Source organism: Theobroma cacao, chromosome 5 (assembly GCF_000208745.1).
Source record: "Theobroma cacao cultivar B97-61/B2 chromosome 5, Criollo_cocoa_genome_V2, whole genome shotgun sequence".
In the NCBI taxonomy this organism is placed as follows: Eukaryota; Viridiplantae; Streptophyta; class Magnoliopsida; order Malvales; family Malvaceae; genus Theobroma; species Theobroma cacao.
The window spans coordinates 3,681,406-3,707,335 of NC_030854.1; the positions used below are offsets into that span (position 1 = coordinate 3,681,406).

At 35.5% G+C, this 25,930-nt stretch overlaps 3 protein-coding genes across 5 annotated transcripts; 1 reads left to right on the forward strand and 2 right to left on the reverse strand.

Moving 5' to 3' along the window:
* On the forward strand, positions 2,144–9,397 carry LOC18598064 (WD repeat-containing protein 3). 3 transcript variants are annotated; one of them, XM_018121859.1, is made up of 13 exons: positions 2,241–2,474; positions 2,772–2,987; positions 3,081–4,202; positions 4,386–4,508; positions 5,081–5,262; positions 5,377–5,608; positions 5,764–5,973; positions 6,697–6,825; positions 7,408–7,476; positions 7,716–7,838; positions 8,309–8,359; positions 8,452–8,599; positions 9,072–9,397. In XM_018121859.1, the coding sequence occupies exons 1-12, from the start codon at positions 2,241–2,243 to the stop codon at positions 8,593–8,595; spliced, it is 2,835 nt and encodes a 944-aa protein (XP_017977348.1). In that variant the 3' UTR covers positions 8,596–8,599; positions 9,072–9,397. The 3 variants fall into 3 exon arrangements, with proteins under 3 accessions (XP_017977349.1, XP_017977348.1, XP_017977350.1); XM_018121861.1 differs by having other exon boundaries at positions 9,080–9,218; XM_018121860.1 differs by lacking the exon at positions 9,072–9,397 and having other exon boundaries at positions 2,144–2,474; positions 8,452–8,921.
* Positions 8,971–10,586, reverse strand: LOC18598065 (expansin-A9). The gene is made up of 3 exons (XM_018121862.1): positions 10,284–10,586; positions 9,699–10,017; positions 8,971–9,407 (listed from the first exon to the last, which is right to left on the reverse strand). Exons 1-3 carry the CDS (start codon positions 10,525–10,527, stop codon positions 9,083–9,085), a joined length of 888 nt encoding a protein of 295 aa, XP_017977351.1. The 5' UTR covers positions 10,528–10,586; the 3' UTR covers positions 8,971–9,082.
* On the reverse strand, positions 11,949–21,671 carry LOC18598066 (protein fluG). Its single transcript, XM_007027426.2, has 18 exons — positions 21,429–21,671; positions 20,534–20,785; positions 19,505–19,572; positions 19,057–19,172; positions 18,877–18,982; positions 18,383–18,539; positions 18,194–18,289; positions 17,595–17,643; positions 16,520–16,788; positions 15,728–15,900; positions 15,379–15,499; positions 15,253–15,305; positions 15,030–15,159; positions 14,478–14,623; positions 13,237–13,425; positions 12,802–13,034; positions 12,370–12,512; positions 11,949–12,280 (listed from the first exon to the last, which is right to left on the reverse strand). The coding sequence occupies exons 1-18, from the start codon at positions 21,588–21,590 to the stop codon at positions 12,218–12,220; spliced, it is 2,526 nt and encodes an 841-aa protein (XP_007027488.2). The 5' UTR covers positions 21,591–21,671; the 3' UTR covers positions 11,949–12,217.

Here is a 25,930-nt window from a genome sequence, read left to right on the forward strand (position 1 = left end):
TTCAATCAATACCGTGACTTGGTGCAATAATCCGACAAAAAATCCCATGGTCTCTAAATGCTAACAACCAACTATGAACCCTTAAGCTAAAGGTGAAAAAGTGGCAAGTGGTTCGTGTCGACAGGGAAGCTAATACCAACGCTGATAGTTTACTTGGTATGCTTGCTTTCTTTTAAGCCAGTTATTAAGCTGGAATATGGTCGTTTGGTTTAGCCTTTAGCTAGGGTGCGGCCTGTTGGGTTTTGCAAAGTCAAGGGTACAAGAACAAAAGTAGTACATAAGGTATGCTGATGCTCCTTTCGTGACTGGTTTATGCTTTTTGTTAGGGTTGTTGGTTTCATTAATTAGCCCTCAACAAAAGCTCATTCTCTTTGGCTTCTACATTTTTTCCTTGCTAGCTGTTTGGGTTGACTTGTGCTCCTTGGCAATAGGGTGTTTCCTGGCTTCTGACCTTCCAATCTTTTCTTTTTGCCCTTTGCTACTGGTTAGCAAAATATAGTAGTAATTAGATTAATTGGAGTAAAGTGTGGCTATGCTGTCTGTCGATCGAAAGGGTGTTAATTAAGGTGGTGACATGGTTGTTGTAAACTGAGCTGAGGGAGTTTATACGGCTTCTGTTACGTGTTTTTAGCGTTGAGCTTTGGTTGTTAATGTCTTGAGCTAATTGTGTTGAGGTTAAGTGATTTATTTCTTTAATGGTTACGTGAAGGGAAGAAGCTCTTTCTAAGGAAACCCTTTTGCCGCAATGTCTGATTATTCCCACTATGTGTTTGTGTTGTGAATTGCCTATCTGGATGACATGTAACGCTCAATGTTGTATGCAGGCCTTGGCTTGGCCGAAGGGATGGTTAGCTATTTTCCGATCTTTATTGGAAATTAGACTCTTGTTGGATGGAGTCTAGGCTTCTGGTTTTAACAGCTAATTTAATCTTGAGACTTGAGTTGTAGTTCCAAACAAATGTTAAAGTAAGTCGAAGAATGATAAGGACAGATCAATAGACCACACGAAAAATGTGTTGTAAAAAACAAAGAAAGAAAGAGAGAACGTTACAAAGCATTAATTTGTTGAAATAACTAAAAGCTAGCAGAGGTTATATTTTCTATGATGATGTTGACTACAATACATCATCCAACAAAGCTAATTAATCTCTAGTGCTATGATCAAGCGTGCTTGGTCGGTACTATATAACACAATACGTATCAAATCTAGATATATAGATGCATGCCTTAACTATACATTTTTTATTGAATAATCCAGATATAATTAGAAGAAATAACTTCTGTGAATGAAGGGCAAGTGGTCAGCCATACAAATAATGCGTTAATTATATAATAATACTAATTTTTTAATTTGAGAAAAGGAATTGAAACCCATTTAACTTTTTTTTTTGTTAATTATGTTATTAATAACTTGTGATTATAAAAGAGAGGGAAGATATTGGTAAATATTGTCAAGCTTTATCTTATTCAATTTTTTTTGTATAATTAAAAATAGAATAAAAAAAATTTCTCCCAACTTTAGTCGGTATTATAAGTTATTGACTGGTGATTAAAAGATTGGTTAGTCACTTTCCATGACCTAAATTAATCCAAATCTTATTTCCTTCATGTATGGTGGAGTTGCGTGGCGATATTCTTTGGTACATGTTGGAGAAGATTGATAAGAAGATATGATAATCCAATATGTTTTGGAACTTCGACTAGGCTGCATGATCATCATGTTCCATTTGTCCATCCATTTAGAAACCTAAAAAATAAAACTATAAAACTATACTTAGGTGGATGAGGACAAAGACCTTGATAAGATTAATTAGTCATGTTATAAAGTTAAGGAGGAATATGATTAAATTCTAATTAATAAATTAAGGTATGAAAGTGGCCAGCAAATTTCGCTCTTACCACTGCACCTTTTCTTTCTTTATCCTCACTCTCTCCTTTCTCTCTTTCTTGTCCAAATATTCTATACTTTGCAATCTAAAAAGCTTCTTAAATAAGCAAGAATTTGTAATCTTAAAATGGAAAGCACTGGGTTGGGCTTCAAATCAAAGCCCGACATTCAATGGGGTTATTTTTCTATTGGTTTGGGCTTCAAAGCCCACCCAGAAATCAGAATCGTAAAGAAAAATGAAAATAGCAAAAATTTGAAGGACAGACCTTGAGGCTTAAACCCTTAAAAACGGTAAACCCCAAGAGCTGAAAAAACCAACCGCCATAGCAGCAACTAAGCCGCAGCAGCAGCCATGGTGAAAGCGTACCTAAGGTACGAGCCGGCAGCTGCCTTCGGCGTTATCGTATCCGTTGAATCGAACATCACATTCGACAGCTCAGGCAAGCACCTATTCGCGCCGGCTCTCGAGAAGCTCGGTGTATGGCACGTGCGGCAAGGCGTCTGCACTAAAACCCTAACACCTTCTCCTTCCTCTCGCGGCCCCTCTCTCGCCGTCACCTATGTCGCCTCCTCCCGTTCTTCTCTGGTAAAAATTCAGTCTCATTTTTTTTTCTTTTATCATTTTTTAAAATGTACGCTCGGTTTCACTTTTCCTTTTTCCAAAAAAAAAAAAAAACTAAAAATTGCATTTGGTAACAAAAATAATAATGTTATGCATAATTTTAATTTGGCATTGATAAATTAGGAACTTTCAAATAAATTGTTAAAGTAACGACCAAACGGAGTCTTAAGTGGTTTTTTTTTTGTTGTTGTTTTAGTATGGTGAATTTTGATGATTTTAGTAAAATATGTATGAAGTGATGAAAATGGGTCTAAAATGCAGGTAGCAAGTGGTTATGCAGATGGTAGGATAAGGATTTGGGATGGTGATAAAGGAAGTTGTGAGACCACATTGAATGGACATAAAGGGGCGGTGACTGCTTTAAGGTACAATAAGGTTGGATCTCTGCTTGCTTCTGGAAGCAAAGATAATGATGTTATATTGTGGGATGTGGTTGGTGAGACTGGTCTTTTTCGCCTTCGTGGACATCGTGACCAGGTTAGTCATTTGTATGTTTTCTGTTAAAGTTAACAAATTATGGTGGTATTTGAAATTTGTACATGTAATATTATTGGCTTTTACTTCTTGTAGGTCACAGACCTTGTTTTTCTTGATTCTGGTAAAAAACTTGTTAGCTCTTCCAAGGATAAGTTTTTAAGAGTGTGGGATCTTGAAACTCAGCATTGTATGCAAATAGTTAGTGGCCATCATAGTGAAATTTGGTCTATCGATGTTGACCCAGAGGAAAGATACTTGGTCGCTGGTTCAGCAGACTTTGAACTTAGATTTTATGCTGTCAAGCATGATTCAACGAATGGAGAGTCTATGTTGAATGTAAGTGGGGCTGAAAATGAGAAGAATGGAGAGTTGTCTACTGAAAACAAGTGGGAAGTTCTAAAGCACTTTGGTGAAATTCAGCGACAAAGTAAGGATAGGGTTGCAACTGTGAGATTTAATAAGTCAGGAAATTTGCTTGCTTGTCAAGTAGCTGGAAAAACAGTTGAAATATTCCGTGTACTGGACGAAGCTGAATCGAAGCGCAAAGCAAAACGTAGAATTAATAGGAAGAAAGAGAAGAAATCTACAAAAGTGGTAGCTGAAGCAACTGAAAATGTGGAAGCAAAATATGGTACTGAAGAAGCGGGGAGTTTCCCGGTTGTTACAGTTCCTGATGTTTTTAAGCTCCTTCAAACCGTTCGAGCCAGCAAAAAGATCTGTTCCATTTCTTTCTGTCCGATTACTCCGAAGAAATCACTAGCTAGTTTAGCATTGTCTTTGAATAATAACTTATTGGAGTTTTATTCAATTGAAAGTGGTGCAAGTACAAAAACACTTGCTATTGAGCTTCAAGGACACCGTTCTGATGTCAGAAGCGTCACACTTAGTTCAGACAATAGTCTTTTGATGTCAACTAGTCACAATGCTGTTAAGATTTGGAATCCAAGTACTGGTTCTTGCCTTCGAACCATTGATTCTGGTTATGGATTGTGTGGTTTAATTGTACCTCATAATAAGTATGCAATAGTTGGAACTAAAGATGGAAAAATTGAAATTATAGATGTTGGTAGTGGCACTTGCAGTGAAGGTGTCGAAGCTCATGGTGGCTCAGTAAGGTCCATCGCTGCCATTCCAAATGAAAATGGTTTTGTTAGTGGAAGTGCAGATCATGATGTAAAGTTCTGGGAATACCAACTCAAGCAAAAACCTGGTCAAGTGTGTTCCTCATACCTTCATAACCTCTTTAAATTTTTTGAATAGCAAACTATTGATTTTGCTCCAACACTTAGCCTAGTTTAGCTTTGCCATCTACATTATTTTTGGGAACATATAACTTATCCTATTTTAAAAATGTCTTGTCATATTGAATGATGCTAGATTGGTCTTGTTGATTTTCAGGATTCTAAATGCTTCACTGTATCAAATGTAAGAACTTTGAAAATGAATGATGATGTACTAGTGGTTGCTGTAAGCCCAGATGCTAAATACGTTGCTGCTGCATTGTTGGATTGCACTGTGAAGGTAGGAATGATTGACATCCTTCTCTGCTTTGAATTTTACTTTGTCCTCTGTTGTTTGGCTTGGTGATTTTCTTCTATTATGGTTTTCTATAATTTGTAAATGGAAGCATCATGAATTTTCCTGCTCAACTTAATAAAACTCAAGGTTCATATTTGTAATTGCTTTTTCCCTCATTTCACTTTTGTTCTGCATCTTTATCCGTCTGTCGTGATTGATATGGGGGTGCTTACAGTAGAGAACTCAATGTACTTGCATCCCTATGCCACCTGCACTAGCATGTCTTATGAAGATTAATTGACATGCACTAATTGAATCTGTCTATTTATAAAATGATTTAATCATTTCATGTTGGTTTTCATTTCTCCTTGAACATGCTGTGATAGAAGCTACTACTTAAAAAAAAAATAAAATGAAACTTCAGCAAATGAAAAGCAGTTTTTATTGCTTAATTTGATTATAGCATGTATAATGTTTTCTAATCTTGTTGTAATTTAGGGATCTCAAGTTAACTTGACTTGGATTACTATGACCCTGTCACGATCATAATGCTTTTCTTGTCCCTTTCGCTGCAGGTTTTTTTTATGGACTCACTCAAATTTTTCCTTTCCTTATACGGTCACAGACTTCCTGTCCTGTGTATGGACATTTCATCAGATGGAGAATTGATTGTAACTGGATCTGCAGACAAAAATTTCAAGATTTGGGGTTTGGATTTTGGTGACTGCCATAAATCTATCTTTGCTCATGCTGACAGGTGCTGTATGATTGTAAATTATTATGCAATGTAAAAGGCATCTTAATCCTTATAGTATATGTGTTTTTGGTGAAAACTTTTAATTGCCAACTCTGATGAGATATTTTGTCACAGTGTTATGGCAGTGCAATTTGTCCGCAATACACATTACATGTTTAGTGCTGGGAAGGATCACCTTGTAAAGTATTGGGATGCTGATAAGTTTGAGTTGCTTTTAACTCTTGAGGGACATCTTGCGGATGTTTGGTGCCTTGCAATTAGCAGCCGTGGTGATTTTGTTGTTACAGGATCTCATGACCGATCCATACGCCGTTGGGATCGTACTGAGGAGCCATTTTTTATCGAGGTATGTCAATGTTTCTGCTATTTACTGAACGTAAAGTTCTTGGCTCAGGGAAGAGAATGCCATAGTTAAGTTAGTTCTTCTTACTGCATTTAAGATTCTTGTTTACCTTGGTAGCTGTATTTTGTTTTCATGTCTGCCACTGCTTGAATGTGCAGGAAGAAAAAGAGAAAAGATTGGAGGAAATGTTCGACGCTGACATTGATAATGCATTTGAAAACAGATATGCACCTAAGGAAGAACTCCCAGAGGAGGGAGCTGTTGCATTAGCAGGGAAGAAAACTCAGGAAACCCTGACCGCCACTGATTCAATAATTGATGCACTAGATGTGGCAGAAATGGAATTGAAACATATAGCTGAACATGAGGTATTCTTCTCTTGTTCCATTTGTTCTAGGCTGATGTTTTCATGGCTTTAAATAGCTGTTAAATGTGGAAAAGAGGTGGGATCTATCTTTGAATGCCAAATTTGTATGTGACTTTCATTGGTTGATGCTTTTTACATTATTTTCTCCTTCACTTGGGAAGAAGGGGAAAAGAAAAGAAATTTGTTGAAGGGCAGGGGGTTAAATTTGATTTTTTTTTTTTTGAATTTAAACAGTCTTATCGTTTCCCTTGGTAACACAAGTTTTGCTAGAACAAGTTGATTATATGGAGCTGGAGACCATTCTTGGCCATGATGCTTTTTGTCATTTTAAAATGAATGCTTCTGGTTAACTTGGTGATATTAAGGATGATTATTGTGTCCCCTGCAGATTCTGCTGATTTTGCTAAAGCTAGTAGTTATCTCTTCTTTGAAATGGTTTACATTGTTTTGGCTTAGGTAATAACCTAATGTTAGCTGCAAGTTACCTTCAAAAGGAAGCCTTAAGTACATATTCTCTGTCCACCAACGTCAAAAGGTTATGCTTTTGGCTTATAGAAAGATTTAATTACCAATATTGAGTCTATCTGGCAGAGAAGATGATGATCGTGCTCAATAATAGTAGTTAAGAGTGATAAGGTTGAAAAGCAGGATAAAATGCTTGGTGGAAAGGGATAGTTTGTCAATATTTGTGCTGAAATTAATATGTTTACCTACGTTATTTCAGGAGGAGAAAACCAGGGGAAAAGTTGCTGATTTCGAACCAAATATGATTATGCTTGGGCTATCCCCATCAGATTATGTCCTCCGAGCTCTCTCAAATATTAATGCTAATGATTTGGAGCAGACTTTACTGGTACTAAGCATTGTGCATGTGATATTCTCTAGTTCTAGTACAGCATTATGGAAAAGATTATATTGTGTTTTACCCTTGTATACAAGTGCATGAGTGGAAACAGACACCCGAAGACTGGTCTCTGCCATTTCTTGTTGATGAGGATTAATTCTCATTAGCAAACTTCTGGATTAACCCCTTTTTGTAATTGACAAGTCAAATTTGTTCTTTGCATTCTACCTGATTGTGACTAATTCCCTCAGATTGTAGCCCATATTTTTTACTTGTTTTGTTAATTGTTTACCTAATAATAGGACCAAAGGCCACTCATTTTCTGAAATGTTTGCCACTTTGAAGAAAGGTTTTTTTCCACATTTCATACTTGTTAATAGCCAAGTTAGCAATTCATTTTGTCAAAAGAAAAAAAATGCCATATATTCAGTATGGACTATCTTTATGTCTCTAGTAGTTAAATTGAACTTTTCTCTTCTGGGTTCTACTGGATGATGCTATATGGCTGTGAATAGGAATAGGAGAATGTCATTTTTTTTCCTCGCTTCTTAGTTGATTTAAATATCTGACTGAAGGTGGTTTTCTGCCCAGGCCTTGCCATTCTCAGATGCTCTCAAGCTGCTCTCTTATTCAAAGGACTGGACTTCAAATCCTGACAAGGTGGCCTATCTGTGCTTTTAGATTTGCTCATGCTTGGATTTGTTAGTAAATAGAACATATGGCATGCACACCGTGGATTCTTTCTCTCTGTCTCTCTCAACACTCACATACACACACACACCTACTGTGGAGAATTTAATTTAAGGTTTTGGTATCTAACCTTGTGATGTCAGGAAAGGCATTTGAGCACTTGAATTATAGTACTTATGTTGTTATTAAAATATATGCTGTATGCACAGGTTGAGCTGGTTTGCAGGATTGTTACAATGTTGTTGCGGATGCATCATAGTCAGTTAATTAGTACCCCATCAGCCAGACCAGTATTGACTGTTCTCAAGGAGATTCTTTATGCGAGAGTCAAGGTAAATATGTACTTTGGATTAATGCATACTATTTTTCAAGCTAAAAAGCATCTGTACAATTTTTAGAATGAGATAGTACAACTTCTATTGCTGAGGCAGTTTTATGCATTCTCTGTAGATTCATTAGGTGCATATACTAGATCTGAAATGAAGCTTTGCATAAATATGGTCTCACGAGGGTCCTTCCTTCAACTGACATTTGAATTCGTTGATTGAGTAGAGGCTTTATTTTTATTTGTCGTAGTGGACACAATGATTTTTCCCATTGGATAACCCCCTTCCTGACCCCCCAGCGTTGAATCCGACGCATTCGCTTGGAACAAAAACATTCAGTTCTGCAAGTAGTATCCCTCAATGATCTCTTATTATTGATTTTAAGTGTAAAATATTCACTAACATATTCCGTAAACATATTTTAAATATGGGAGATTTATGATTTATTTCATTGACATAACCTTTGAATTTCCCAGGAATGCAAAGATACTATTGGTTTTAATCTTGCAGCAATGGATCATCTAAAGGTTTGTAATGGCTTTTTGAATCTTGTCAATCAAATTTGTAATACATTAAGCTGAAACTTAATTTTCACTTTTCGTGTCTCCCTTGATTTCAGCAATTGATGGCTTCAAGATCAGATGCTCTCTTCCGAGATGCAAAGTCGAAGTTGTTAGAGATTCGTTCACAGCAGTCAAAACGTCTAGAAGCAAGAACAGAGACCAAAACAGAAAAACGAAAAAAGAAGAAACAAAAGAAATAAACTGGTATACATGTACCCGAGCATTTAATTCATTGGTTGGTACATGATTCTTTTGCCTAAAAACTAGAGCTTGAATCCTCTTTCTCCTAATTATATATATATAAAAAAAACTCATGTCTTCAAGATGAAAAATATATATATTTTTTCTTTTTTTATAGGGGTACAATTTCCAAGATGAGCTTCTTTCATGCCTTAAGTAGAAGCATATTTCTTTTTGTGTTTTTGTAAGTTGTATTATTTGCCTCGACTCTCTGTAATACATGTACATCAGTCATCGATTAAAAATTTTGATGCCCGAATGAATACTACCAAGGAAAATTTTTGCATTGTCTGTCGTAGAATCATCCACTGAATTTTGACTCAAGTACTTGATGGTGATACTAAATCATCCAAACTGGGATCATTTCCATTTATATATCTCTACGTTGGCATACAGCTTTTGGTTTCAGCAGTATTACTAATTACTTTGATATAAGAATCCTAGGTTTCAAGGCAATCCTCGGAAGTTTTTACTACCCAAAAAAGTCTGATCAAATTGCCAGTTCTTGGGAGCGACATGCCATGAGGTTGAAGTTTTGCCATCGCTTGTTCTAACTCGGAAGGACAGGTCTTCCCCGACTAACTTGGCGTCGGTCTCCCATTTCTGACCCCAGTTTCTCTTCAATGGTATCCATGTCTGCTTGTTATCACCCTTCAGTACATGCACGCTTATAACATCCCCGGCTCCTCCCACGTTCCATACTGACACCAGGTTGAAGTAAGGGTTGCCTGTGACCGTAAAACGAATACCTCCTTGCTTTTTGCACGGTACTCTGCAATATAACTCAATTTTAATCTTTTAAGAATTTTGATCATGTTTCTTTCGGATGTAATTTTTTTATTACAATTTGATATTTTTTTCATGAGTTACGTTTTTAATGTTAAGCTATGTGTTAGTTGTCGAAATACTATTTGATTATAAAATATCAAAATCAAGCATTTAATAATATAACTTATTAAAGAGAAAATTATATAAATTTTATTTTTATTCTCAATTGTGTTCTTCAATCATCGACTTTAGACTTGAGAGTGCAAGGAAGAAAATTAGAAAAAAGGAAGCAAACCTGCGGTATTGGACAGGGACAATGCCACCTTGATACTCAGCAATTTGACCGAAAGCAGGCTTGGCTAAGTCGAAATGCGCGCGGGGTGGGTTGCACCATCCTCCATTGTCGCTAGGAAGATCGTAATTAGGTGGACAACTGTCTGTGGCGGTCACGATCAAAGAAGGCTGCCCTGGTTTGCACCATTCAGAGGAATCTACACATTTGATCTCAAAGCAAGCGCCGCATTTCTGCCCGTTGTTGAACAAAGCTGCGCTCAATGCCGCTGTGTTTAGGCCGTAACCCATTTTCACTACATCCTCGTAGCCACAAGCTCCCCCTACATTCAACATAGGAAAGGAACGACGACTAGTTATATAATTTCTCCATGAATATGTCTTTGAGCCAAGAATGGAATTGAATCCTGGACTTATAACTTTTCACAGATTAAATGAATAGATATCTTCGCTTTCCTTGTAATCTTTTGTTTTTTTGATATAATCTTAGGATTAACAAGAGATTAATCACCCTTCAAAACGAAGAGTGGGAAGCTTTGACGGCTTTTCAAGAATGTCAAAGCTTCGTAAACGTAACCATAGTTCATACCAAATGTCCCTGAGCCACCCTCGTAGAAGGTGGCATGACCCTGCTTCCATGGGCCAGGCTTGAAAGGTGGTCGGCCCTTATGCTTAAGAGAAACTACAGGATTGCCAACTCTTCTCACGACATGGTGAATCGAGCTTGTCTTTTTGACAGGATGGTCTGCATGGCATTCAGGCAATAATAACATAATAATAACAGCCAAAAGCAACAATGTTGTTGCAGAGAAAGCCTTGGAAGGCGATGCCATGGTTTGCTTTGGCAAAAGGAGCCTTTGATTGTGTCTTTGCTAAATTTTTGTCAGTGTTGAAGCGTTAAAGGTATCTATATAAGTACTAGATTTAGGTACATTTGCAATGCCATATTTGGCAAATGCATCTAAAAAGAGCTAGGTTTGAGGTTGTTGCTTTAAACTATTTCAGTTTAGAAGAAAGTTGAGAGGATGTAATTGAATTACTCCTCACCTCTCCTCACAGAAAAGTGGGATCTTATTTTTGCAACGTTCCCTTATATATTTTATCTAGTCGTGAATTTAGGAAATTGAATCCAATTGCTTATAATTAGGAATAGTCTTGTCCAAACTGTTTCTTATCCATTTTATTAAAAAAAGAAAGAAACTCCAAATAGACCATCTATGGTTTGATATTTTTTCGCTTGATTCTAAATCCATCAAATAAAAATCGCTCTGAGAAGATGAATGCTAGCCATCACTTTGGTCAAAATTCTTAACAGCATAAATGTTTGGCCCTAACCATGCCAACTTAAATGACTAAATATCCCACTTATCTTCGCCGCTCAATGAACAAAGTATCCCATTGGCCTTAATCATTTTTTTTCACACTTGTTTCCCGTTATTAGTTTCTAATATGTGATAAGATACTTTATATTAGATTTAAATTGAAAAATGAGATCTAATTTTTATAAAAGGGGTTTAAAAGTTGTGTAAAAAATGAGTTCGACCAAATTGTTCAATGTGAGGATCATACCGATATAACAACAGTAATTTAAACAGGGAATCAACTTCAGCCGTTTGGAAGCAAGTTTGCATGGATTCATGGTTAGTTTGCATATTGCTCACCAATTGTTTTATTATATTACTTTGGTCACTTGTGACTTGTTTGGTTACTTAATTGGTTCAATACCGAGATGTTTTATGTTTAGTTTATTTTTAGAAGAAATGCATCAAATAGTGAAAGCAGTTGAAGATATTTTTTTATTCACTACCTTGACCATATAAATATGTATCAGTCTTAATGAAAGAAGTATGAACGAATGAGTTGAAATTCTGGTATTCTTTTGGCTTTGTTTGCTCTTTTTCAACTAATTTTCTCATCTCGTTGAGTTTAGTGACAAAATTTTTAAGTTCTGTTATCCAGCAGAACCCAAGGATAACATCTCTTTTTTCTCTGTTTGTCCGCACACGGAACCAAGGATAAGTCCTGTTTTCCCCTGTCTGTCAGTGCAAAGGACCAAGGATAACACCTCATTTGCTTGGTACAAACTATTCCAAGCAGAAACTAAGTTTTTTGCTTCTGCCTTGTGCTACGTCCCTTTTGAGTAGCCTTTGAATAAGTATTCCGAGTTGCTATTGAACCAACACTAAGGAACATAGAGAGAAGAATATAGCTTCCGCTAGGTAAAGGGAAAATGGTTAAATTCAGAAAAATGGACTGATAAGCTTAAGAACACGTATTGAGATAAACTTTATAGTACAAAATGTTATATGCATAAATATAAAAGTAGCCAGCATCACCAGATTGTTAACCATGATGTTATTGTGAGGGCCAACTAGCATTATTTATTTCCTCATGATTGGCACACCCAATGTCCTCTAAAAACACATTGGGCCTAACCAAGCACACGGATCAAAGAGTTTGCATAAAGGAAGAGTGACAAAATGCTTATTCTGCCCCCATCTGTCTGGAGATCGATTCATCAGCTTAATAACGGTGTATAAGTTGCTTGTATGCATCCTTATTCTTTGAATAGTAGTCAATTTCTGCCTGCATACATATATTCATGCTCAGCATAATTTGTGGATTGAGACAGAACATGAAAGATAACTTCATCAAGTTGAAATGGTTAAACTTACCTTTCGAACTCCTTTTATAGCCACAAAAAGCTTTTCACCAATCAGCTCCCTCACGACATTGTCCTTCTGAAGAGCTTCTAAAGATTCAGAGAGTGATTTAGGCAGCCTCTGAAGTTTCCCCTCGAGTGTAGCTGGGTTTGCATCTGTATCATTGATAAAACACACTAAGATACTAATGTGGGAGTATAAATTTCAAGTATAACATCAAAGGAAACTTTGCTTTCTGCAGAATAACTTTTTAACCAGTTTATGCAATGCAGGTGTTGGAAGTTTCAGATAACAGAAAGTTAATATATTCGGTTGAACTTATTTGTTGCTAAGTGACAAATATTCATGAATGTCAAGTAACCTGGAGATGAAAATGTTGAGAAGAATAAAAGTCCTTCAATAATTTGTTATCACATATGGAAAATACCAAGACTGCAATCTTACCAATAGGGCCAGGCAGACGAAGATGCCTTCGCAGGCCATCAATTCCAGCTGCAATTATAGCAGCCAAGCCCAAGTCCGGATTGGCACATCCATCAAAAGATTTAATCTCAAAGTTGCTGACAAAACCATTCGGGATCCCAGGTGGGCATGCAGTTCTTAAAGGAGCTTCTCTGTTTTCTTTTCCCCAGCACTGATATGCTCCGCTCCATGTATTAGGTTGTATGCGATCATAACTAAAGGCAAATAAAAGTTGAAGCAGAATGCTAAGAATGTACTACTGCAAAAATGTCGATTTACTAAAAACTGTATTTGTGCATTTCAATCTATTGTTTTGCTGTGTGGGCATACAATATTATGAATGCAATTAATCTCAGCATGACAAGCTAAGAATTGATTACCTAAAATAAAAAATTTATTTGGAAGTGGAGAACATACCTATTTGGAAGTGGTGCTGTAAATGCCAAAATTGAAGGAAGATGATATAGAACCCCTGCCATGAACTCCTCCCCAACTTTAGACATTCCATGCTGAGAAGATGCATCAGATGCCACAAAAACATTTTTTCCGTTCTGCCATAAACTGAGATGCACATGGGATCCAGAACCTATATCATCCAAAGCATACCTGGGCAGAGATACATAGTTAAAATGTTAGGAATTCTAAGTTTCTAACATTAGAAGCAGAACATGCATGATGCCTCGCAGCATTTCACTTACATGTTTGACATGAAATATAGCTCAAATAATTAGAAAAAGAGTCCTCTGATAATCATCATCTATTCCTTATTATATTAACCAGTTATATTTAATTAGGCAGTTGGGATATTTTAGAATAAATTATTAGTATATTATTCATCTGGATTAAATAAATCCTCCATCTGCAGTACGGCTCAAAAAACCAAAACAAGTATTTGACAGAACCATTTAAACTTCAGCCAAAGCAAACATGGATAAAAAAAAGCATTTAACTCATAGTGGCCAGTCTTGCATGGACAAGGTTCATCATTCTTAAATCGGCAAGTCTTTCCAATGGCATCTGCTTATCCCCCAGTGTTCAGAAATACAGACCTAGAACATTAGGACAAGCATGCAAGCAGTGGTCAAAATAACAACGTTGGAGTAAATTTCATGGATGGTCGTTAGGGCTTTGCTTTTTTCCCATTTTGTTCACAAAACTTTAATTCATCTCAATTGGGTCCCTAAACTTTTTAAAATGTATCAAATGCAATCACTGCAATTGGTTTCATCCAAATAAATAACTAAATAATAACATAATATCTTACAATTTAAATAACCAGTCATTTAAAAACTTCATGTCAACTTTTGTGACTTATTTTTCTTTTACTTCCCATTTTTGTTTTTTGGTTTCATTAGAATGGGAAACTTAGGAAAATAAAGCAGATAAAAAAAAGGGTTAAAAAAAAAGAAAAATGAGAAGACAAAATAGAGAAAAAGAAAAACTTTCAATAATTTTTTTAATGACATAACTCCTTAAATAGTTATTGTGTACTCATTTCATCATTTATTTTAAAAAAATCATGAGGTGACCATATTTGATACAATTTAAAAAAAGTTAGAAATCAAATTGAGACATATTGAAGTTTGGTGAGGAAAGCAAGAAAAGGGTATAAGTTTAGTGACTATCCCTCAAATTCACTCCACAAAGTTGCAACTTACTTCGGGACAAAAGTAGCCAACAGCCCATGTTTACTTGCAACAGCCCTAACAACTTCACGCGTGAAAATCAAATTGTCAGCAGCATATGTACAAGCAGTGTGCCCCAGAGCCATTTCAAACTGACCTTTTCCAGCTTCTGCATGCAACTGCAAATTTTAAAAGCTAAAGTTAACAGAAGTAGGGAAGAGTAAACTTGCACTTCCTAAGAAGCACAATGTAGCATACACACGGGAGGATTATGTTGTGTCTGCTGAGAATTAAAAGAACATACTAATAACAACAGAAATTAGGTTGTACATATGCGATACAATGTAGCATACACAGGTTACTTAGGCAAAGTCAAAGTTGACCTCCCCATGTCTATTCTTATCTTTGATTATATTGTGTCTCAATGGAGATGCTCAGCCAAATGCATGGCGTAATGAAGACAAATTAATTGTCAGGTAAACTATAAATATAAAGGTTAATGACTGAGCCTCCCACACTATCAGTTTGATAGAAAGTGCCTCCCATGAATGAAGAAAACAAGAACACGTGACTTCTCAAATATACCTGCTCAACAACAACATTCAAGGAATTTAGAGCTGCAATAATTTCTTGAAATAATGTGGAGATAGCATCAAATCCAGAAAAGGAACAGTAAGGTTTTGAGTCAATTGGCACCCACTCCTCTTTCCCATCTCTGAACAATTTCAAGATTAAAATTTCATTATAATTGAGCAGAGGCTAAAGTTGCTAAAACAAAAAAAAGAATAAACCTGCATATATCACACACCTTTCTAGCTTTTTCAAGAGATAAAATTCATTTTCAAATCCTGCATTCATTACCTGCACATATAGCATTCATTAGTTAAGCACGAAATAATCCACTATTACATGTATTAAAGACCTCCTAACATACCAAGTTGAACTCATCTTTTAAAACTTTTGAAACCCTTCGTAATGCCTCTCTTGGGCAATATTCCCATGCTTCACCAGGTTTAAGGTGCATGTCAGCCAAAACCATCTCCTCTTGTTTAGTCCTATTGAGGAAGAGGGTATCGACATTACTTTAAAGGAATGATGAAAATTAGCACTATTAGCAATGATGATCATGGTCTTGTTGATATGATCACCACCAAAGATCTGACAGCACAGTGGAAATATGGAATGATATACATATGCATGTGAAATTGGAAGGTGTTAAAAGGGCGGTTACAAATATTTCACATTGTGGTAAATCAGATAATAATTCCTCAAAGATACGATACCATGGAATTTCCCTCCTAGTTGATATATCAGGCATCAGTCTGATCTCACCCGTTCCAGTCAGATTAGTCTCTTCAGCTGGACCATCAATAGCAGAAGTCATTCCCATGCATGCAAACGACAAACCAACACCATTTTTCTTCACAACATTGTCAAAGCGTTTCTTTGGAACAACCTGAAATGTTAAATAAATTAGAGAGAAAACAGCTAAAATGTAGTTTATTGTTTCAGACATGATTAGTCAGGAAGATGGCTTGAACAAATAACTTTCTACAATAGCTAGTATTCAATACCTACCATATGGTTATAAGAGTTAATATGAGAAACAAGATATAGCCTAAGGCATCATCATAAAGCATGAAAACCTCAAATTTTTCTTAAGGCCATCATAATTTTATTTGGCTCGATCAAACCATTTTATATCTATTTGGGTGTAATAAAGCCCAATTGCTAGCACAATGCCTGCAACATCACACTTGCAACAGAAAGTAACAGAATATACAATATTTGTAAATAGATTAGGATTTATGCACCATAGGGGAATGGAGCATGAAAAAGCCAGCCTATGATCCCCAAAGTGGCATCAAAAGAAAAGAAAATGGGGAAATCAATTCAATTTTCAAAATTAAAGATTTGCTCATCAAAGTTGGTAATTCCTTTAGTAAATTTTTTGAGTTCCTCATTTCTCAGATAGTGGCAAAGAAAAAGCGGTAAGTTCAAAGTCTTCCATAGAGTTTTCATGATGAATCTTAATCAAAGAATAACTGATTTATGCTAAGGAAAAGAAACCTTACACGGCACCTATGCTGTCCAGAAGCATCTACCCATATAATACGAACAAGGGAAACACTATGTTCTGGGACATATGTCCCTATCATGTAGCTGGGAGATTCACTAGCATTTGAATCAAAAAGTTCCCTGCCTAAATTAATCTTGTATAACTGAATCGCATTCTGCACAAAGATGTCCTTTGATGCTTCAATAGCTTCAACGATTGAGAGATCACGATCTATGCATGCATCACGTAGAACAGAAAAGATAACTTCACGAGCTCTTTTGGCACCTGAAAAAAAGGAGTAGATTTAGGCATTATCATAATATGGGAAGTATTTTGAGTAAGATATGGAAATCTAAAACTTGAAAGCAGTTACTTTTTACTCAATATTTTTCCTTTAAACTTCATAAGTTGTTTTTATCAAATAAATACACAGATACCTCAAGGCTTCTATACTTTCAAATGCTCTAACAAATTGCTCAATTTGTCTGCCAATATGGTGAATGATAAGGGCCATGCATAGGCACACACTCACTCCCTAATGAAATTAAATTCATGTTTGTCCATGAATAACCAATACAGACATGGATTCACATGGCAAGACCTCTACATGTCGAACATGAATAAACTTTGAAAAAATTAGCTTCTATAATGAACAGCTACTTTTTCATCATATTAAAGGGCTAATAACAGTTTCGTTCTGCCAAAATTTTGAGAGAACCTCTGTGTTGCGTAAGTCAGCACTTTTAATAAATACCAAAAATTTTCTATTCGAAAATTAATCATTTCTGTTTTGTAACACTTGGAAGTTTTCCACAATCTTGCAATGCACAAGTTTTATCCTAGCACTACAGACAAACATCAGCAATTTGACTAAGATCGAGGTCAGGAATCTGGATCTCCCTCAAGCCTTTTGCAAAAGAGTTAGAACAAGGTGCATCGTGAAAAATAATATTCAAGGCATGTAATGAGTGATCAGATAAGGACAAGAGGATATTAGTTATAGAATGCATTAAAATCGGAAGCAAATTGAGAAAGCAGCATAATTGTCAAGCTATTCTATGATATGTCAGTAGATGATAACTTCAACAGACCTAAGTAGTATGTTTCAGGAGTTGCATATGCATCAGTGCTGAACATCACCTGCAAATTTTGAGTTTAAGATCAATCAATATTAAAACAAACTTAGTATACATACAAAAGGAAAGAGCAAACAATGTCTATTGACAGCTTCCTCCATTTGAAATGCAACAGAGGGACTGATTCCTCAGTGCAAGTCCAGTTAAATGGGATGAAGGAAATGAAAGAAAATCACCTTGCGCTAAATAAGACAGCCATATGACTAAAAAGAGAAATGCAAACCACAATTCATCTTTCTACACACTATCAATATACTTCCACTTCTGGGGAAGGATGAGGTTACTAAATTAACTACAGTAAGGGAAAGATAAGCATATTGACCAGAGAGAGAGAAAGGAGGTTGTTAAAACACTAATTCTCCCATTACAGCCCCTGTAAGAGAGGTTGGGTGGATTTTATGGAAAAATACTCATATGTTCTCACTGTATGTACTGGGACAAAACCCTTTAACAAGAAGATGTGCATTTATCTAATAAACTAATTCTTATCTTCTTAAAAACTTCTGTATACTGAGAACATATTCTTGATATTTCCCTTGAGTAACTGTTCTCACCTTCTTTATGGGGGCTAGCTCCAAAAGCTCTTTCACTGAGGATATCATCCCATGAACACTGAGCTTGGGAATTGCCAACCCAAAGTCAAGGTAAACCTGAAAGTACAAAATATTATACGTAAAGGAACATAGCAAATTGAACAATAAGCATATAGGATGAAAGTGATTCCTGGAGAATAGAATTTTCACCTGGGAATAAACAGAGGCTAGATATGAAGCTTCCTTTGAGAATGGGTAGGATGCATGTAAAAGAACTATGCGACAGCCAGAAAATCTTGTGTCCTCTAAAAGAGTTCGGAGATGAAGAGGATTGGATAGTCGTAAATCCAAATCTTTGTCTCCAAAACTAGTTGTGGGAGAAATGTAACAACATGAGAAATGAGAAAAAATCTACTGAAAGAGCATACAGGTTGCTTTAGTGCCATCAATGATAGCTCAATGATAAGAATAGTAACTGGAATCCTAGAAGCTGCCTGGGTCTGGGGTTTCCAGAAGGGGGCCTAGACAAGCCAGGCCACTTCTGCATAAAGACCAACACTAATTCGATATAACCTTCAATTTCATCTGCCCAATTTTCCCAGACCCCCTTTCACATTGCAATCCAACTCCAAGTTCCTCATCATCCTAACCATCAATAAGAGCATAATTGGGAAACATTTTACAATCTAAAAGCTATCTCTTACCCTGTGTGTATCTGCAATGGCAAATCAAACTGTAGAGCAACCTCCAAACTACATGTCAAAATGTGGTCAATAAAGCTTTTATTTGTAACACGTACAGGCTTCCCACCTGAAACAGGAAACTGTTCTGTTACTTATATCCTGTGATAAGTACAGAAAATCCAGTTCACATGCTATACTCACTTTGTAAAACTTCAGAAAGACCAATCTCAGCATCCTCTCTGGTGACATGTGGATTGATTTCCAAACCACTGCGGTATGCAGCGATGCTTTTCAAGCCAACGATCTCATTTGCAACTGTAACAGTGAGTTAAGGACACCAGTGAAGACAGTAAGCTCTTATCTATTCATCCTTACCAGTTAGGCAGCCTAACCTAAATAACCATTCATTGGTAGTCAACCCAAGTTACATTAACTATCCTTAAAATTTCAATCATATGTTGCAGATAAAGTGGTGATTTTAAAGCATCAAAACAAATACACTGGAAATAAGTATTTTTTGGTTATGAATGTCTATACCAGGTCATTGGGTGAATAAGATGTGGTAAAGGTGCATGCAGCTTCTTCAAGCCACATATCAGTGAAATAAAATATGACTACTATAAATGTCTATAACTATCTGAAAGGATATGACCTCAAGCTTTTCAAAAATGTTTCAGTGAATGCATCCAATGTCCAAGTAGATCCATCTGGCAGCTCCTGAAAGATACATAACACCAAGGATAAAAAATCATACTACTGAACACCCAATATGACCAAGAAATTTTGAGGTCTATTTAATTCAAAGATGCTGCTCAGACCAGTACCTAAACCTTGCAAATTATGACTAAACCCTCCAAATTCCACAGGCTTAGGTCATCGGAGAATTTAATATGGGTCAATGCAGCTTTTAAATGCAGATAAATTTTGACAAATATCTTAAAGATATTATCTGAGACCAGTAGAGACTAATACTTAAGATGCATGTATAGACAAACTATGCAAAGAGGAGCAGGACAACTTAATATGGACAAAGTGAAAACAACATCATTTTCGCTAAATGCAGCACACGACCACACATATGCCAGCAACATTGGATCGAGGGGATCATATCCACAAGAACTTATAAAGGAGCTCTTGAAATTTGTTAGCCTGGTAGACCACTTCCAATTCTCTCTGGTCTAAGTCTTTCATTAAAGTTTTCAGAATGGACAGACAGACATATCCACTTTATATTCACTCTGCACACGAGTTGCCTACATAATTCAAAATTGAGAATCAGGCATAGTGGTTCTCAGATATTCTCTGTTTCCTTCAATCTCCAAAAATCACAGAGCAGCTCACATGCAATACCAGCAGATAACACATGAACATCACAGGCATTAAAATGAAGAATCCTTGAGAAGTGCAAAATTTGCCAATATCAAGATCGACATCTGATAATTAATAGCTATAAAATGGATATGATTTCTTCCCTACTACACACTTGCACCTTTGCCTACTCATTTAAAAGTAGTCATATGCCCCTAAAGTGTAAACAATGAAGAAGTAAATTTAAAAAAAGAAAAAAATCAGAGCATATGTGTGTGCTAATGAATGTAAAAGTTGAAATAATATGGTGATGATGTTTACATTAGAATTTAATACAAAGTTGAGAAAGAGGATTCAGAAAGTATCATACTCCATCAAGAATCTCCTCGGCGAGGCGTTCAATTCTCAATATCCTACCGACAAATGGAACAAAATTTTTATGCCACTGAATGTCATGCTTCTTGTCAAGCTTCAATCCATCATCAACAAGAATCGCAGAGATTCCTGCAGCTTTGAAGCATTTTGAGCAAATGGCCTGTAATCCAGAGGATCTGCGATATTGTTCCACAGCATCCAAGGATGATTCCGTGCCATAGAGTTCGGCAATCTCCCTCAAATTCCTCTGCCAAAAGCAAAATAACGCTGTCAAAAAGATTAACATTTACCCCTTGTTATTTGCTTCTTAAAACAGTTGCTATAAAACAAAAGAAATGATAAAAAAATTGATCAAAAAATTTTTTTTAATGTAACCCCAATCGTAACATAATTAGAATATTACTTCCTTTTTGATGCAAACGTAGTTTTTGCTTAGAATAAACAGTTATTCATTTTCAAACTGCAGATTTTACATTCCCAGAAAATGTCAATAAAAAAGTCTACTTTATCAGTTCTATTTGTAAACTTGGAACTAAAACCACCCGTGATCTTCATTTACAAGCTTAAAAAAAAAAAAAAAAAGGTAAGATTCATCTCTGGCTCTCGATTTGTTAATAAAAAAATAAACAGAGCATTAAAGAAATAGTAGTAAAAGAATTTTGAATCTGAATGCCGTTTCAAAAGTTCAAGATCCAAACAAACAAACAACAATACACCACAAAGAAAATAATCCAAAAGCTTCTTTTAAAAAATTTCTTTCAAGTTTTCACCATTGCTTTACATTAAGCAACAAACAGAGATAGTGAAATACTCTTGAAAGTGAACATAAACTCACTCGATTATAACGAAAAAAAAAAAAAAGAAAAGTTAAAGAAGATTTAGAGCGGTGCCTTGAAAGAGAGGGAGTGAGGAGCAAAGGATACGGCATGGCCAGTTGCTTCGGACAAAGAATTGATGAAAGCGAAAGAGGATTCAAACGGAACAATATTATGAGCATGAGAATCCACCAGCTCCATTTTCTCTATCGCTTCTCTCAACTCCGCAAATTCCATTCTTTTTTTTCTCTTTCTCTCACTCGGTAACCAATTTCGCTTACGAGAGCAGGGACAGTAGCTTCTAAAAACTAAGTTTTGTAAACCATTGACCACACTTTTAAACTATAAAAAGCCCGGTAGAGTTTGACTTTTTTCCTGGGACACTTTTTTCTTTTCTTTTTGGTTTAAATTAATTAAAGATGATATTTATAAAAAGAATTTAACCATTAATGTATTATTTATTTTCTATAATAAAATATTAAATAAAAAACATTTTTAGGAAAAAGTTGAATTGGAGCCAGCTCTTTTTGGTAGGGGAATCGGTACCAATCTTCCATGAATACTGAGATGTAAGGTTGGTTTTACTTGCCAAATGAGAAATTTTCAAACGGAAAGAAGTTCTGTCACATTTGATTCTTTTGGTAACTTATGGAAGTTATATGGTAATAATTGAGCATAGCCACCAAACAAACTTTACCTTGGTGGAAAAAGGATTTGTCAATGATTGAGACACACAAATAGCTGCTGGAAAATTAACATATCTTTCTGAACCTTCAGTTTCTGTTGCTTCCCCTTTCGCCCCATGTGTTTCTGCTTCGGTTTGGTGACCATTTATGGCTGCTTTAAACTTTTACTATATGCTTTCCCGTGCGCTGCTCTCGGGTTCGTTTGGTATTTTCAAGAAAGTAATTCCATAATGTTCGATTAAACATATCCATAATTATACGTTCACAAATTCTGCATTTACAGCATTATATGTAGCCATCGCTCTACTTTTATTATGATTTGGCTGACATTTCATGATTGATGTGAATTGATAAATTAAATCTTCAATTCTATACAAAATAAAATTTTATATTTGTGGGTCTTGACTATGTATATCAATTAGCTAGCTTTTGCTCTACTTTTATCTATAATTTGAAAATCTTAATTTGTTGTTAGATTGAGTTTGTTAGAGTAGGGTTTCAATTTTATATATATCTAGGTGGTTTTTTTGTTTAAAGATGGATATTACAAAGTAGCTATATTTGACTTAATTTTTATTCTGACAGATGTCATAAGTCTCTTGAAAGGATTGGGTGATGAATATTTTGTTTTTTTTTTTTGTATCATAGTGGCTATTGTCGAACAACAAGTCTTTTTGTTAATTTGGAGTTTTTTTGATTGGATGTACTTGGATTACTTCGATCAAATGAGAATATTTTTTAACAAAATCTCAAAATATTGGGATTAAATTGACCAATATGGATTAAAGGGATTAAATTGATGAAAATCCCATAATATTGGGATTAAATTGACCAATATGGATTAAAGGGATTAAATTGATGAAAATCCCATAATACAGGGACTTATAAGGTACTTTGACCTGATTAAAATGATTAAATTAAAATATGTATAAGTAAAATATAATTCTATTATTCAAATTTTTAATCAAAAATTATAAATATCATAATATTTATCAAATATAATAAAATTTAATATCAATAAATGTTAATCATCATAAAAGTATTAATATTTATATGGATCAATAAATAGATGTTGGCTCTATTAGTTTTTAATGATAATAAAATATTTTCATTCATTTGCGTCTAATATCTTTTTTTAAGTGTGCGGGACAAAAATTGTATGCAAATAATTAATAAATCATTGAAATGCACATATCAAAGAGTAAAGGAATAAGAAAGTCACAATTGATCAACCAGACAGAAACTCCTTAGTCGATTAATGAAGAGTTAGTCAACTAAAATTCAAATCAGAAGTTGACGGGCTGAAAAATATTGAAATACAAAACCGACTTAGTCGACCAAGAAATAAGTTAGTCGACTAAGTGTACACTGTCAAAAATTAAAATCAGAAGACAAAGACGACTTAGTCGACTAAGATATCGGTTAGCCAACTAAGAGCATTCTGTCAAAAAATTTGAATTGTACACTAGAATACAGATTTATGGCCAAAACTGTAACAAAACTGTTTCCAACGGTCAAAAATTGTCTAACTCACTTCAAAGCTGATTTTTTCAGTATAAAAGATGGTTCTAACGGCTAGAAATGTAATGAAGGCTTCCAAGAACAAAAAGAGCTCAAAATAGCAAAAATTCTCTGCAATACTCTCTACACTTCACTCCAATCTTTGTATTTGAGATAGGCACTTCACTTGGTACCATTCAGATCAAGCTAGTGATCATAGGTGCATTTTTATTTCTTTTCTTCTTGAATACTTAGAGTGAGCGAGTCACTCTAAGGGGTTTATTCAAGCTTGGGTTAGCTTGATTGAATGTATAGGTTATAACTTAGCCTAGAAAAGTTAGTTGTTAGGTTTTGGTTGATCTCGTGAAAAACCATTGTTGTAGGTTGTGGTTGAGCCTTTGAAAAATCACTTTGGGTTTTGGTTGAGCTTGTGAAAAACCATTGTGAAAGGTTGTGGTTGAGCCTTTGAAAAACTACTTTGGGTTTTGGTTGATCCCGGTAAAAACCATTGTGAAAGGTTTTGGCTAAGCCTGATAAAAGCCATTGTAAAGCTTGGTGAAAGCTTGTGAATTTCACCGGTTCATAATGGATTAGTTTGAAAAATCTTTGGTTGAATAATCAAGGTAGTGTATGTAGATTTTGGACCGAACCACTATAAATTGCTGCGCATTATCTCCTCTATTTTTAATCGTTCATTCATCTTTTAATTTTCTTTTTATCTTGAATCTGTCTCCAACTAGAAGATAACTTTATTAAGAGCCAAAAAGTGCTATTCACCCCCCTTCTAGCGCATTTATTTGGGATCAACATTAGCTGTATACTAAAGTTAATGTGTCTATATGACATGTGAACACGATTAAATAAATGGTTAATAAACGGTCATGAGTTATACGGATATAGGATGACACAATTCACTAATTGTGTTTTAGATGAGTTAAGTGGATTTGACACGATTAAGACATGATTTATTCTTGTTTTAACCGTATTGACACGATTAGTACATGAAATATGATTAGTCTAAACACAAACACACTTAAATTTATGTCGTGTTCATGTTGTGTTATCGTATCGTATATAAAATTGCATGCTCTAGTATTTTGCCTAGGATGAAGAGCAAAATCATTTCAGGTTCAACTATTTTGTTGCATTCCACCATGTAAAGACAAAACCTCATGGTGTATGCAGGCATATTCTAGAATCGCAACTGCACTCTGTCTTGCCAAGCACTACATGCTAGCTATGGGCCATGAGGGCCATATAACAATCACCACCACCTCAAATTAAATTTGTTTCCATTCCACTCAAATTCATTAGAAGTGGTAATGCCCTATTTACCTCTTCTTTTCCAATTGATTTATGAGCTCTTTTGCCTCCCGTGGAACATGTTGAATCTCTCATCTCTTGACCATACGTGTGCACGCCTTTATATGTAGCATATTTCTCCTTAATTTCCAAGGTGTAGACTGTGGATGTTTTACCCAGCTCACTACATTTATCAAATCACTCTTGATCAACAATCGATGAAAACCTTTCCATTTTGAACCAATAAACACAGAAAAAGCCTCTTTAACGGTTAGGAGTTCAATTGAGTTAGATTCCATAATACTAGCAGATTTAGAAAAATAAAATTGTTCCATCACTGTCCTTGAGTATTTAACCAATGCCTGCTCTGCCCAATTTTTCTTTCAAAGCCTCGTCGACGTTGAACTTTAAGGTGCCTGTGGGAAGTGCTGTCCATTTCATAGGATACTTCGATTGTTTAGCTTGCATCAGTACCACTGCCATACTCGATTGATTACAACAATCCAAAATATAGTTATTAAGGTCTGGCCATTTTACCTTCACCATATCAAAAACTTGTTTTCCATCCGAACGTTTCCCATTTAAAGTCATGTCATTCCAGTGTAACCATATTGATCAAATAATTATGAAGAAGGCCATTTTTCACATACCAAGATTCCTCAATTTAATGCCCATATTATTGCATGCAACAAAAAAGCCTCTCTCTTTTCTAGGAGTCACCCATGTTATTCCCCAACTGTTACACCACAACATGCACACATTCCATGCTTCATAACAATAAAAAAATATGTGCTTTACTATTTCCTTCTCTTTTTGCATAGAAAGCAAATTGCAAAGTTCCTACTCAACTTTACCCTTTCTTTATTAACTTATCCTTCACCACAACTTTTTCTTTTGCTACTTGCCAATAGAATACCTCAGCTTTGACAAAGCAAGACTTGCCCACACATGTTTCCATGGTGATGCATCGTTCCTCTACTTCCCAAGGACAATTTTACACAGATTTTGCAGAGTAGTTACCATTGGTAGATCCTTTCCATGACAAGGCTACATGGACAACATGGATAATGGTACAATCCCATTATCTTG

Excerpts from the sequence above, each read along its gene's own strand:
- LOC18598064 (XM_018121860.1), top strand. The coding sequence starts at position 2,241 with ATGGTGAAAGCGTACCTAAGGTACGAGCCGGCAGCTGCCTTCGGCGTT. Across the intron at positions 4,203-4,385 it reads TCAAGCAAAAACCTGGTCAA|GATTCTAAATGCTTCACTGT; the intron begins GTGTGTTCCTCA and ends GTTGATTTTCAG. Across the intron at positions 8,360-8,451 it reads CAGCAATGGATCATCTAAAG|CAATTGATGGCTTCAAGATC; the intron begins GTTTGTAATGGC and ends CCTTGATTTCAG.
- LOC18598065 (XM_018121862.1), bottom strand. The coding sequence starts at position 10,527 with ATGGCATCGCCTTCCAAGGCTTTCTCTGCAACAACATTGTTGCTTTTG. Across the intron at positions 10,018-10,283 it reads GGGTGGCTCAGGGACATTTG|GGGGAGCTTGTGGCTACGAG; the intron begins GTATGAACTATG and ends TGTTGAATGTAG. Across the intron at positions 9,408-9,698 it reads GTCCCTGTCCAATACCGCAG|AGTACCGTGCAAAAAGCAAG; the intron begins GTTTGCTTCCTT and ends GTTATATTGCAG.
- LOC18598066 (XM_007027426.2), bottom strand. The coding sequence starts at position 21,590 with ATGGAATTTGCGGAGTTGAGAGAAGCGATAGAGAAAATGGAGCTGGTG. Across the intron at positions 14,624-15,029 it reads TGAATGTTGTTGTTGAGCAG|TTGCATGCAGAAGCTGGAAA; the intron begins GTATATTTGAGA and ends TAAAATTTGCAG. Across the intron at positions 12,281-12,369 it reads CTATAAAAGGAGTTCGAAAG|GCAGAAATTGACTACTATTC; the intron begins GTAAGTTTAACC and ends ATATGTATGCAG.